This window comes from Calypte anna, chromosome 13 (genome assembly GCF_003957555.1).
Source record: "Calypte anna isolate BGI_N300 chromosome 13, bCalAnn1_v1.p, whole genome shotgun sequence".
In the NCBI taxonomy this organism is placed as follows: domain Eukaryota; kingdom Metazoa; phylum Chordata; class Aves; order Apodiformes; family Trochilidae; genus Calypte; species Calypte anna.
The window spans coordinates 2,718,101-2,732,324 of record NC_044259.1 but is presented as its reverse complement, the minus strand read 5'-3'; the positions used below and the strand labels follow the sequence as shown (position 1 = coordinate 2,732,324).

General features: G+C 45.6%; 1 protein-coding gene across 1 annotated transcript in view; it reads left to right on the top strand.

Moving 5' to 3' along the window:
- Positions 1 to 1,927: 1,927 nt before the first annotated feature.
- Positions 1,928 to 14,224, top strand: part of PFDN1 (prefoldin subunit 1) — a 31,534-nt gene continuing 19,237 nt past the window's right edge. Inside the window, exons 1-2 of the mRNA XM_030459265.1 lie at positions 1,928 to 2,195; positions 2,403 to 2,569. Of these exons, the coding sequence (XP_030315125.1) occupies positions 2,091 to 2,195; positions 2,403 to 2,569 (272 nt within the window). The 5' untranslated portion in view covers positions 1,928 to 2,090. The remainder of the gene's footprint in view (positions 2,196 to 2,402; positions 2,570 to 14,224) is intronic.

The window sequence follows — 14,224 nt, the reverse complement described above, 5'->3', positions numbered from 1 at the left end:
ACCAAGTTATGGACCCTGCTTTGTGCAAACTTAAAGTTGTGGAAGTGCCAGTTTAATCAGAGACTCCAAACTTTGGCTGTTTTCAGTGTCTATTAAGCAAATGATGTCTCCAGCTGCTGCTGTGAACAGGGACCTTCTGCTCTGGGTGCTCTGGCTGTGTCCCTGCCTGCTGCTCCCCTTCCCCAGATGCTCCCCACTCCAGCTCTGCCACCTCTCTGTCTCTCATGGCAGCCAGCTCCCCATTCCTGAGCCTACCTGCCACCCTGGCAGGCACTGGGGACAGCTCTGCTTTCCTGCAGGCAGCTGCCTAGAACCCAGCTCCTCCCTGCTCTCTTCCTTCCCTGCAAGGATGTGTTCTGGTCCACTTTGCTGTGCTGCAGGTGATAACTGAAGAAGCCAAGAGATGGGAAACCTTCTGGAGACATAGGGAGTGGGAAGCTGGCTGGATCTGTGGGCTGGCTCCCTCTGCCCCACGGGGCTGGGGAAGGCTGATAGTCCTACAGAGGCTCTTTTCCCTGCTAAAGCAGGGGTGAAGCCCCAGTGCAGCTCCCTGGGCCAGACCAGGAGGTGCCTCAGAGCCTCGTTGGGAAACTCAGGGCAAGGTTTTAGCCATGCACTGTGGAGAAGGGGGTTGGGCTGCTCACCTACCTGTGCCTGCAGGAATGAGGTGCCTGGAAAGCCATCTCCACCACCCACCACCCCCCCTGGCAGGAATGGGCCACTGAGCCAAGCTGAGAACATGCAGGTGTCCTGGTGAAGGCATCCAGCAGCCCCAGCTCAGCAGCCAGGCCCTCTGGAGAACAAACATATCACCAGCCAGAGCATTCCTGACTGCCACAGTGCCAAGCCTACTTGCTGCTTTTGACAGTGACTCCGTGCTACTCTGGCATCTCCCTTCATTTCCCTTTGTTGCCTGGCTTGTCTACAGGTCACCAAACGTGTGTCCAGCCACCAGACCCCATCTCCTGCTGCATGTCCCAGCCCCTGCCCCAGCTCACTCGGTTATGCTGCAGACAGACAGGAACACCCTGTGGCTCCTTCAGCCTCTTCTCTGGAGCGAGATGGGCCAAAGTGAGAGGAGACCTCTGAAATCCCACCTATGAATGCAAAAAAAAAAAAAAAAAAAAAAAAAAAAAAAAAAAAAAAAAAAAAAAAATTGCAATGTATTTTATTTCTTAACTAATTTAATAACTCGCTCTCCCTGCACCTTGGTAGCCACGCTTCCGTGTGTTTGTGCATCAAAGCATGACAAGGTCTGGAGGGAGGGGAAACCCAGCACTGGAGAAGGAACAAACCAGTCAAAGAGATACCCCAAAAATGCCCGAAATCCCTCCCCCCCCCGGTGCCTCCCAGCTGCAGAAGGCAGTGGCAGCTCTGCCAGCAGCTCCAGGCAGTTCATTTTCCTCCTCACTGGGGCTGTTGCTTTGCCCAGCTCCTCACCCGGCCACGAAGGCACAAACCTGGGACAAGCTTTGTCACAGAGGGACACGGCTGCCATGGCACAGAGGGTGACACAAACCCCCCAGGAGTTGGGAGTACAGAGGAGACCCTCACCCCCTGTGAGCAGCCGTGCTGGGGGGCAGCCAGGGGGCTGGAAACCTCTGGAGAAGGCAGTGGGGAGGTCGGGCGTGCTTTGGGAGGAGGTGACAAGAGCTGGGAACCCATGGAGGTCCCGACCCGCGCTCTGCTCTGTGACCGGGACCCCGCGGGAAGCAGCCCCCGCAGCTCCGGGATGCACAGCGCGGCCTCGGACACTTCACTTTGGACTATTTTAGCCTAAAAAGCGTCTGATGACTTCACCATGACCTCACCACGAGCCCGAGCCCATCTGGCCAAGAGCCGAGGAAAGCTCCGGGGCTGGGAAGTGATTCATTCGCGGGCAGGGGCAGAACCGGGCTAGGACACCCCCGGCACGGCACGGGGCGGTACCGCCTGGGAGCCCTCAGTCCCGACCCATCCCTCGCTCCGGGCCGGCCCACACACCCCGGTTCGGTTCGGTTCGGTTCGGTTCGGTTCGGTTCGGTTCGGTTCGGTTCGGTTCGGTTCGGTTCGGTTCGGTCCCGTCAGGACCCGGCACCCTCATACCCCGCATGCGCATTGGTGCCGGTGCCGCCCCCTCCCTCTCTCTCTCGCTCCCCGCGCAGGCGCTGTGCGGGGACAAGATGGCGGCGCCCGTGGACCTGGAGCTGAAGAAGGTGAGAGTCCCTTTGCTCACCTCCTCCTCACCCTTCATGCACCTCCTCCTCCTCCTCATCATCCTCCTCCTCCTCACCCCCGGGTGTCCCCGCTATCTGCAGCCCGGGCTCCTTCGTCCTAAGCAGCGTGAGGCCGGGGGGACGCGGCCTGGGGAGGGAGGGCCGCCCCTCACCGCCGCCTCTGATCCTTCCCTCCCTCCTTCCCAGGCCTTCACGGAGCTGCAGGCCAAGGTGATAGACACGCAGCAGAAGGTGAAGCTGGCGGATATCCAGATCGAGCAGCTGAGCAAGACGAAGAAGCACGCCCACCTCACCGACACCGAGGTCATGACGCTGGTGGACGAGACCCGCATGTACGAGGGTGTGGGGAGGATGTGAGTACCGGTCCGGTGTACTGTGTACCACACCCCCCCCCGTGTACAACACCCCCCCCGTGTACAACACCCCCCCCCGTGTACAACACCCCCCCCCGTGTACCACACCCCCGTGTACTACACCCCCCCCCATGTACAACACCCCCTGTGTATAACACAGCCCCCAGCCCGCTGGCTGTGGCCCTGTGCACAGCCAAACCCCTGGCCCCCAGGCTGTTTCTTTTACAAAGAACGTACAGGTTTTCTCGCAGTGCCTTAATCTGTTTCGTTTTTCTCATTGTCTTAATATTTTTAATTCCAGCAATCTGCCTGGGAATGCAGCAGACTTAGTGGGGTGTCCTGTGGCACTCGGTGCCGTGGTCTGGGAGCCACAGTGGGAGTGGATCAGGGGTTGGATGTGATGATCTCAGGGATGATTCTGTGGTTCTGTATCTGTTGGGGTTTATCTTGGCTGCCTTGAAGGACTGTCACAAATGTCACTTGCTTTGTGTATTTTGCTTCCTGGCTCTGCTCCCAGCTGTGATGGTCTCCTCTGGCACCTGGGGAGATTGTGATCCTGACTATCAGAGCAACATTCTGATGATAAACAGTAGTTGTGAGAAGGGTCTCACAGATCTCTCAGGCTGCACTTATTTCCAATGGAGTTCCTATCAGACTCCTTGAAAAAAAAAAAACAGATTATAATTCACGTGCTCAGGGCTTCACCTGCACAAGTGTTCTGCAGAAATGCCCTTTGCATTATCATGCCAGGGAATGGATCTAACAGGGCTTGCCTGGAGTTTTTTTAACTCCTTGGAAGGAAGCATAAAGCTCATATGAGTAACCCAAGTGCACTCATAAAGATGTGCTCCCATGTGTTAGTTGGCTGTCAAAAGCAGGGCCTTAAGCCAAAAGCAACTTTTTCAGATGAACTTCCACAACACACTTCTGTTTGACTTCAGCAGCCTCTGACGCAGGGCCACACAAAGTGGTTTCAAATCTGAAATGTGTTTGCCTGACAAATACCACAGTAGATTTCTCTGTTTCTCAGTTGGGAAGAATCACGATTTTTCTCGTGTCTCTTGTGAGCTGGGTACAGTGAGGAATCTGCTCAGCTTGGGATGTGGTTTTGCAAAACACTGAATCTGCACTGACTGCTGCCAAAAGGAGTGATTGTATCAACTGCTTCCCTACCTTGAGGTTTTTCCCCCTTCCTATCAAAGGGGATGATCACAGGGCTGAGTGGTGAGCTAGCTCAGACTACAAGTGCTCTGATCCCTCAGACCATGGAGTCTCCAGATCAAGGTGTGGGGAGGGGGCAGGACTGGAAAGCCAGGGCTGGTGCATAGTTTTTCCTTTGCTGTGAGTTTTCAGATGAAGTTGTACCCAGGCTAACTCAGGCTAATACTATTTTTGACAGTCTCCTTCTTGGCTCCCAGTAAATAAACTTTTCCATGTAGGTGAATTAAATGTTGAGTTTGTGTGGGGATCCTGATGACTGGAAAATTAAAAGGAGATATATTTACAACCTTTGGAAGATTTGACCTGGGCAGTGAGGTAAACACTCCTGTTTGGAGTAGTCATGAGATGACTCAAGAGTTTTTCTGTTTGGTTTTGTCACAGAATATGAGGAGTGAAGAGAATATGAGGATAATTCTGGAGTCAATAATTTTTTTTTTTTTTTGTTAAGCTGTTTTAAAATCCAAAAGTACAGAATATTTCCCCTACATGGAGAATTCCCTCAAGATACCTTAAAAATGTCAGTGTGGGGGTTTTTATAAAGAAGTAATCCTACCTGTGAATGAGATGTGGGTAGCAGATGGAGTTTTGGTGCTGGCTAAAATTCATTGTCCTGCTTTCTACTTCTGCCTCACTGAGAAATGAGAGGATACTGAGGATACTTACTCCACTGAGGAATAAGAGATCTTTACCTTTTTTTTGTCCTAAACCTTTTATGTTTTTCTTCATGAGTAGCAGCTGTGGGAGCAACAGTCTTCTGAGAAGTCTTCTTTTGCTTACCTTTCCATGACCAGACAGGGTAGCTTAGGCACAGCAGGCAGCTCCCACTCCTCAGGGTTGACAGAAGCACCATCAGAAAAATATTTTTATTATGGTAATCCTTTAAACTCTCCATGGATTTCGTTGTACTCATCTTTGTGGAAATACAGATTAAGAGAGTGCTCCTCCTCTGATTTCTACTAATTTTTTTAGTTAATTTTTTTTTCTCCTGCCTTACTTTGTTATTTTTGTGAAGCTCTGCCTGTTCTGGCCATGGGGTCTTTCCAACTGGCAGTAATGCTCTGTGTCACCATCTAACATGGAGAATGTACCCAAAGGACATAAGGCTGGTCCTGGAGCACACTCCAACCCTTTGTAGAGGACCCCACGAGGACCAGGGGCTTGTGAACATGAGGCTACTCCTGTCTGTCTCTAAAGTGCCTCATCTGCTTGGTTGTCTGGGTGGCTGTAGCAGATTCTGACTGTGCTGTCACCTGTCCCTGCCCTCCCTTTAACCCTGACTCTGGGTCATCCATCCCGAGACAGAGGCTGACACCTCCTCAGCTCCCCTTCCTGCATCCATCCATTTATTCTTTGTGCTATAGGTTTGTGTAGAGGCATTTAAGTTGCACCCCCCCCCTTCCCTTGAAGCTGACTTATTGGCTGGAGCAGCTGAAATTCCTTTCAATCCATCATATTTATCATGTCTCAGTTTCTAGTGCTTATTCCAGCATGCAAATATTAGGCCTTTAGTGGGTTTCAGTTGTCCAGAGAAGGTGGAGGAACCTCTGGTTATCAGTGATCTTCTGGCAGCTTGCTTGAATAGCTAAATTATTTGAAATAAGTCTTGTGCTTCAATTCTTGTGCTCAATTTTTTTTTTAATCTTTTTTAACCAATTGAAGTTGAATTCAGGGTGTTACTTCTGTGTTTTTGTTTTTTTTTCCTCCAGCTTTGGTGGTTTGGGGTGTGTGCAGAGAGCTCATACATACACTTCTGTAGAATAAGATACTCCAGTTCTGTGGAATTTAGTGCCTTATGTTTGAGGAACTGTGGTGATGTGCTGCATCCTGGGAGGAAGTCTGTGTAGTTCAGCACTTGTTTCTGTACTACTTGGAAAGCAGTTCTGTGGTTTTCTGACCCCTATCTTGATCTTCCTTCCTTTCCAAGAGGCTGCTGGTGAATGAAAGTTCATCATCAGTCACTCCTGGTCTCTTTTAATTTTATTTTATTAAATACTGTAGTGTGTACAACAAACATGCTCACTGGCCTCCACATGTGGGGCTCGATTTACTTTTGCTATTTTTTGTTTGACACAAGAAATGTCAGTGCCACATAGTAGGAGATGATTGATTGCTGTGTACTGTACATATCCATGAGGCTGGGATATCATCTGAGTGCTGGCATCTTGCCAGATACATTTTGATGCTCTTACTTCATGTTCTTTTGAAAGGTTTGTTACGTAGCCTGAGCCAACCACCAGTGTGCTGGGCTTCTGCTGGAGCTATTTGTGAACTGATATCATCATATTTCTTTGAGAACTATGTTGGAAGTTCAAGCTTCAGAATTCTGTCTGAATATTTCAGACCTTTCCTTTTACATTCTTTTAACCCATAAGCTGGACATGATTCTTATTTACAGGAGAAAAATGTCTGCCATTTCTGCTAGGCACAGAGAGGAGAACACTGCATGCCAAAGCAGATGGTCAGTTTTGGTTTGATGCTGCTTTATCATCAGTTCTACAACAGATGGGAGAGCACTTACAAAAATAAAAATATGATAAAATAAAACTCAAGCAAATACTGTAGCACAACTTTATGGTCAAGGTTTTCTGCAAGAGCAGTGTATTATTGCAACCATCCCTATAAAATGGCTTTGTGTGAGTGTAGTATTCCATAGGGATAGCTCTAACAATATGATTTTGAAGTGTGGGGTTTTTGTTTTGAGACCTCAGATTTTTGGTTGTTGAACAATACACAAGTGAAGCTGGAGAGGATTAAATAATCTTAATCCTTCTTGGGATTTAAATGGATTCCTGAAAATGGCTCATCATAAATCCTTGTCAGCTCTTTCTTGACCCCCTGAAGACATCAGTCACTGCTGCACATTGCTTGTGGGTGCTGTTGTAGCTGTATTTTTGCTGTCTGTGTGTGTCTGATTCTGCCAGCACAGCTCTCTGCAGAAGATGGTGGCTGCACTCTGCTTCCCGCTCACATTTAAAAAAACTCCTCAAGAGCTGAAGGCCACATCAGGCTTAATCTTTATGGTTCAGTTCCTATCTATAGCCTGGTCTGTGAAATCTGAGTGGCTTCTCCATTGCCCACCTCCCTGGGTAAGGCTTTGTGCAGGGTTCAGCTCTGAAGCCCAGCTGCTTAGAAGCTGACAGGTGCTGCAATACTTAGTAACATGCTTCTCTCTAGGGTTCAGTTCTCAGCCTCTGGGCAGTGTGTAGTTTATAAACTTGAAGCTCTGCTAGCTAGCTGCTGGAAAAGGGAAGACTTTATTTTCCACAGGACATCTGATGTATCTAATAAGTGCATTCACGCACTGAACTGCAAGGAAAAAAAATTGGTGTCCAGGTGTTTGCTGCTTGATGACTGTTTATGCTGTATGTGGACCAGACAGGGACGTTGGGAGATGGTGTTACATGGGGTGACACATGCATAATCAATAAGGTTTTCCATCACCCAGCTGTTTTTTTTTCAGGTGTGTCTTGATTTTGAGCTACCTGAGCAATGTTCTCTTCAGTGTTACGTGAGTGGACCCATAAAAGTTTGCAAGATCTTTTTGGAGAGCTGCCACAGAAAGCAACATGCAAAAAGATGCACCCAGGGGTAATGCAGTCTGTACAGGGGCTTTTGGCTTGAGCAGTGCAGTGAGGAGCAGCAATGTGTTGTCATCCTCTTCCTGGCTGATCATGAGTGTGAGAGGAGCATTGCTTGTTAAGTGGGCTTTATGGTTAACTGTCAGTAATGGGACACTGGGAGTCTGGACTCCTGGATTTGGTGCCAGGTCAGAAAGGAAGCTGCTTCTCTTGGGCACAAGCCCCTTTTCCAACTTGACATCTGATTGCTCAAATGCACTCCCCTGCTCCTTCCTCCACTTTGTGCTCGATCTCATTCCTGCTGCCCTGGCTTTGTAATCTCCTGGATATCTTGGTCCAGTTATAGCTCTCCTGCTGTACATAATTTCTCCATGCAATACTGAAACTTCAGAGAAAAAAAGATTTCCTTGGCTTGCTTGTAACATGTATATCTGGCCAGTTCTAGGATACAGCTGCATTTCTTTAAAAAGTCAGCTTTAGACAGAGAACTGGTGTAGGATGGATGCATGGATAAATTGATAAATCAGTGTTTGTCAGATACATAAACATCAGAGAAAAGAGTCTTACAATATAAATAATAGCTAATTTAAAAAGTAGGTATTATACTCAGCCCTACTTGAAACAAATCCACTGGTTATATTCCCCCCACCTACTCCATGTGCATTGTGATAGAGGATGAGATGCAGCCTTGCTTGATGCTTGGGTTTGTATCCTGGTGGCATCTTAACTCTTCAGGAGCATTTTTCTGTTGGGACTAGGAAGGAGCATGACATTCAACCAAATCAATTCCATTTGTCCTTATCCCTTACTTTCCCCCTGCCTATTATCTAGACAAAACATGGGAAAGAGATGCCTGAATAACCCTAAAGGAGTCAGAATCTAAACTGAGAAGATAAGGGTAAGAAAGAAACCAACTCTTCATGCAGCCTGGCATTGCTGCTAGAAGAGAGGGTCTGGTATTGCTGTGATCCAGAGGCAATGGGAATGCCAGAGCTTTCAAGAGGTCCTGCACTCCCAGTGCAGCACTTTGGAGGTCAGGCTGCTGTGAGGAGCATGGACCATAGTAAGGAATATTCATTTTGTTCCAGAAAGAGAAAAAGTAACCCATGTGTTGCTTCAGTGATAGAGTTCTCCCTGGATATGTACTAGACAAATATAAAACATTTTGGGGTGCTCCAACTGCTCCTGGTTTTGTATCTTGCTGTGCCAAATGACTGCAAAAAATACTATGGAGCATGAGTGTCTTTTTTCTGGAGTCCTCCCAGCAGTTAAAATGTCACTTTGATAAAGTGTTGTATTTTGAGTCTCTTCCTGCATTTCCTGAAGGAAATATTGGAATCAAGAGTTAGAGTCCCAGGGGAAATCCTGGGTGCCAGAGCACTTCTTTCAGAATACAGAGCTGCCTTCTCTGGCTAGGGGTGGGCAGAGGAGAATGGCCAAATCACTGGAACCAAGACATCCTGGGAGAGTCCTTCCAGATGTGGTGTCAGCAGAGCAGGGGGTGACAAGGTCCCCAACACTCAGGGTCCCCAACACTCAGGTGGAGATACCCAGGGTCAGATTCTGGTCTGGTTCTGTGTATGTCAACATAAAATACAAACTGTCTGTGGGACACTGCTTATAAAAATGAGAAATCTTGGTCTGAGCATCCTCTGCCCTAGCTTCCTTTTAGCCTGGAAAGAAGGGTTTAATTCATGACCCCTACATTAAAACACTGAAGTAAAATATAAGGAAACCCATTGTGTGGGTTGAGATGGGTTCTTACAAAGCTTTAATACAGAGATGCAAGACCCAAAGTGCTGAACTCAGGAATGCTACAAATGCTGTCCTGAATTTTTATTTTTGTTTTTTCCAAAGTATTTGCTGAGCTAACAGAGTGCTTCAGCCAGCTTTAAAAAAAAATATAAAAAAAAATCAGGCTATCTGACAAGAAATGAGTTTCTAAAACAATATCCATCCTCTTGAGTTCACAAAGGTGGACTGTAAAAAGTTTGTTCTTACTGATTAGGAAACAACAGTGTGATTGTTTTAGTGCTAGCTAATTTAACTCCAGCATCCAGAAATATCACTGTATTAATGTTATGCTTGAATTCTTTTGATCCAGTTATCTTTACATCCACGTCTGTGACGTGTGCTGCATTGATTTCTTTAATGCTTTGTTGTAGCAGGATTTGCCCTGTGCAGAAGCCAAGGCTGAGCTGTTAAACAACCACAAGGCCACATTGCAGGGTTTTTTCCCCTCATTTAGCATTTAAAGGGTTTCCTCCAGAGCAAGGCACAGAACTGTTCTGGTATATTTTTATTCTTGAAACTGTGGATAGGTTTGATTTTCAAAAAGTGTGTACTTGGATTGTGCAGTGATTCCTCTATGGGTTCTTAGTGAAAGGTAAAACTTAAATTTACCTCTCAGTGTATAGGAATATCTCCATATCACTTCATTTCCTACTGCAAAGTTCTCCTTTCTGATTACAGGAGATCCATCCATAGAAAAAGCTTTACTAAAATAGAAATATCTTTGGGATTGGTTGACCAAAGTGTTCACACCAACATTATTAGTTTTTTGTTTGTTTGTTTTTACAGAGAATTCTTAAAAACTCAGGTAGCTTTAGAAAGGGATCTTGCATTCCTATGACTGGAAAAATGATTTGTGTTTTTTGCAACTTGCAGCTTTCAAATATGGTACAACATAGACTGCAAAAAATCCACTTGAAGTCCATCTGCTGTAAGCATGCAGTAGTCATTGTGAGTTTCCTGTGCTTAAACAAGCTGCAGGTAATCATTGCTACATCCTAAAATAATTACATTAAAGGAAAATTAGAAGATGAAACATCTAAACCAGGGATATAGTGAGGAAAAATACTCGTGGCAAGTCCAACTCCCTGAATGGCAGTATTGTTTGCACTGTTTGCTCCACATGGTTTGAATCTCAAATGTTATTAATTCCTGTTTGATAGGGAGGAGGCATTTGCTTTCTGTTTTTCTTGTTAGATTCCATTTATATCCATTGAGCCTTCAAAAAGAATTAATGATGTTCTTAAAAATAGACCACAGGCCACTATTTTATTATTTTGGGTCATGCTATATTTAATAAACATTTAGAGGTATATTGCTGCTTGCTTTTTTTAAAGAACCAAGCATGAACAATTGTATAAATCTGCCATTTCGTTAAGTGTCTGGCAATGTAGAAACTGCTGTTTGCAAGCTGTGTTACTATCTTGGCTTGAGGTAATGTAATATGCTGTAGCTATTGACAGATATATATATATAAAAAAAAAAAAAAGTGAAAACTCAATGTAAACATGATCTGAAGTACAGAACAAACCCCATGACCCCTCAGCAGAGCAGGGTGGACGGGTTTGACCAGTCTGTGGAGAGGTTGGAGGAAGCAAACAGTGTGGCACTTTTTGTTCTCTTCCTTCAACTCCTTCAAGTAAATAGGTTTATGGCTTACAAATGTTCAGCTGAGTAAAAGTTACCCTTGTTGTGGCCTACATAAGACTGGGTTTGGACTGCTTCCAGTGCTGCTAATCCTGGTCTCTCTGTGTGCTCCAGAGCTGCCAGGCTGAGTTTGCAGGGGTTCTGCTGCCCACCAGAGATGCTGGCAGCATGCTTCACCCCAAGTCTCCTGCCCAAACACCTCCTGGTACATATCCACCTCTCTGAGTACAGTAGTAAAATGGTATGTAAGCTATACACTGCTGCTCCTGGAATGTGTTCAGATATAAATCTCCCAATATAAGCTGCAGGATCTGTTTTGCTTTGAAGTATGTGTTTCTTTGGTGGGGGGAGAGAGAGGGCAGAGTTAGGCTTAGCTATATTAATAATAGGTTTTAGCTATATTGAGAGTGACCTACTGAGAGGACTGACCACTACAATAAAAGGAAATGTAGGAAAAGCTTCAACTCCTCTGTTCCAACTCCATTTGTTTCTGAACAAGCTTCATATCTGTTGAATGGGAAACCCAAAATCAGATTGAAAAATGTGAAACCCATAGGCATGAAGTGTGGTAGCACAAACTGTATGGTTTTCCTTTTTTAAAAAATATTGTTTCCTTGTCTTGTTAGAAACTGGGTAATTCATCTAGGATGGCTAAAACTGGAATTTTTAGGGGCATCAGCAGTGCCTGTTATGAGCTGCATAGGGGATCATCTACAGAAGCAGAGCCCTGGGGGATTGGAAGGGGACTTGGGGGTGCTTGCAGAGGGGGCTCATCTCCAATCAAGCTAGATTGCATGGGATCAGCTTGTTGGAAGCCTCTCTTCCATTGGCTTTGAACAGTACTTAAAATGTAGTAATCCCCTACTGAGTGTGCTTAAAGCTTGAACAGCAGTGCAAGTTCAGAATTAAAAAGCACCTTTAAATAGATAAGGGCATGACTGGGCTTAGCCCAACTTTTCTCATGGAGCAGTCTAATGAAAATGCTTGGTTTTGTGAAGCAGGATATGTGACTGTGCTTTTTAGTTAGTTATGTTAGCATGTTAGTTTTGGGTTTTTTTTAGAAATGCACTAAACATGTTAAAATAATGTCATAGCTTTGTACAAAGTCTTTTCAGTATCTCTGATTTTACTTGAGAGTTTCTCAAGTGCCCTGAGAACTGTAAAGCTGGAGCTATAATGATCCTTTGTGTGAGCTGGGACCCAGGCTGGATGGACTTTCAGGCCTGTCATTCAGCATTCTGGCAAAGGAGCACTGGAACTTTCCTCTCTGGTAGAGGGAATAATATCAGGATCAGGCAGGGGAAAAGCTAACACTTCCCTGGCACCCTGGGCAGGTTTTTACAGTGGTCTGTGTGGCCCCAAGTGAGAGTTGCTTTGCAGACTGGGGAGGGAGCCCTGTGGCTTCTCCTCTCCTGGTTTTAATACTTGAATATGAACAGTTCTTGCACCAGCAAGTTGTGCAGGAGAAACACCCAAACCATGTTCTCATACTGGCAGGGGAGGAGGAGAGAGTGGGACAGATTCCTGCCACTGAAAGCTTCAGATGTAAAGTTTGTAGTTGATTGTGGTTGCAAGTCATTGAAAATAGGGGTTCTTAATGGAAAACCTTGGCTGTGAGCATCACTGGTACTCCACCTTTAATGACTTGTATGTCATAATGAAGAGTGGTGTGTGCTGAACAAACATGTCTCTAACGTTCATTAAGAGATGAATCTTTCAATATCTAATATTATGTATTTAAGTCAAGTAAACAGTACATTTTGGTGCAAACAGGCTGAGTTATGGAATTACTTACACTGTCTAAACATCACTTGGTGGGTGTGTACATATGACACAAAGCAGCAGACAGATGATGAAGCTGACAGCATTGCTGACCAGCCTGACTAGAGCCTGAAGACCATTTTGGTCATGGCAAAAGGGAGTGCTGTATAAACACTGACCAAATGGGCACCATATCCAGAAATTATAACTGGGAAAGGGCAAGAGATCCCTTCAGAAGGAAACAAGCACTCAGTCTCAGAGAGAGTATATAACCACTTTTTCTGCCTTAGGGAAACAATCCTGATGGGGAGCTAGCAGAGGGAGGAAAATAGAAACAAATGGGAATATTTAGAGTGGGGTTTCTCTTTCAGTTCCCTTGTGCTCTATTTTTGTTCCTCATATTGCACTTGAGAACCAGCAGTCACTGGGAAACCAGAACATGTAGGTGCAGCTGGTTCATAAACCCTTTACAGAGCTGCTCTTGTTGGTGGCCCAGGTTTGCTTGAGCATTGCTGTCCTTGATGACCCTACTTTTCTGTAGCTTCTTTTCTAATCATCTTTGTCTTGGTTTTAGTTTTTACTTTTATCCGTGGACACTGAAAAAAACCCCTGAGTATCTGGAATAGGGCAAATCCTAATCTGTTTTTAGTGGCCATTCCCTTTGAAATGAGCAGGTGGGGTGAACTTGTCCATTCTGACCCAGCTATTTCTGGTGTTACTGAACAACAGTGGGAAAGTTCCTGCGTGAAGAGGTGACTGTCATTAAGCTTTGGAGTTGTCACTGTGGTGCTGAACGTTTTTTCTGAATTGTTATTTCATGTTTGATAGTGTAGGTGGTGTGTTTGACAGATCTGCTAATGTGTGTTGTGATGCTCTGTGGTGAGGAGGCAGACGTGAGTGAACTTATCTGGAAGACAATCTGGTTCCCTGCTTGTCCTCTGTGGACAATCAGTACTTAAAAGCTATCCCAGTTCCACGTACAGACTCCCAGGCTCTGTCAGGAGCTTCTGTGGAGGTCTTTGGTGCTGGTTGGCCCCAAGGGGTTGGTGTTAATTGTGTTTTATCCAGGCTCAGCATCACAGAGCAGCCAGGACCTGCTCAGCTCTGTGACATGGTGACCAAGGTGGAGCCAGTGGTGTTTCTTCAGGCAATGAATGAAGTTCATGTGTTTGAAAGGCTTGTTCACAAATTCACTCAGGGAAGAACTAAGTCCTCAGAACCTCCCCAGATTCTTTCATCAGCTTAAAATTTCATAAATAAAATAACCACATTTAATGGAATCCAGGCAGTGGAAAGACATTGCCCTATTTCTCCGGCTTGGTAAGGAAAGAACAATCACAGAGTTGGTGTTTTGCTTAGGATAACTGGAAGAATGAAATCCAGATTAATTTTAAACTCCAGTTTATTACAGGTGCCCTGCAGCTTCTTACCTAATGAGCAGAACAAGTTTCTGCCTTTTCTAAGTGTTGCCATAAACCACATTATTTCCTTAGGTAAAAAATTTGGCCAAGCTATCCATAATGTGTGCATCCCAAGCTAGCAGCTAAAACACTGTGGAGTTTTTTGATCCCTCTAGTTGGAAAGTTAAGCCACAGATTTAAATAAATAACTGTGGATGTGGATTTATAGCTTCAGCTTTCCAAAAAGTGGCCTTTGA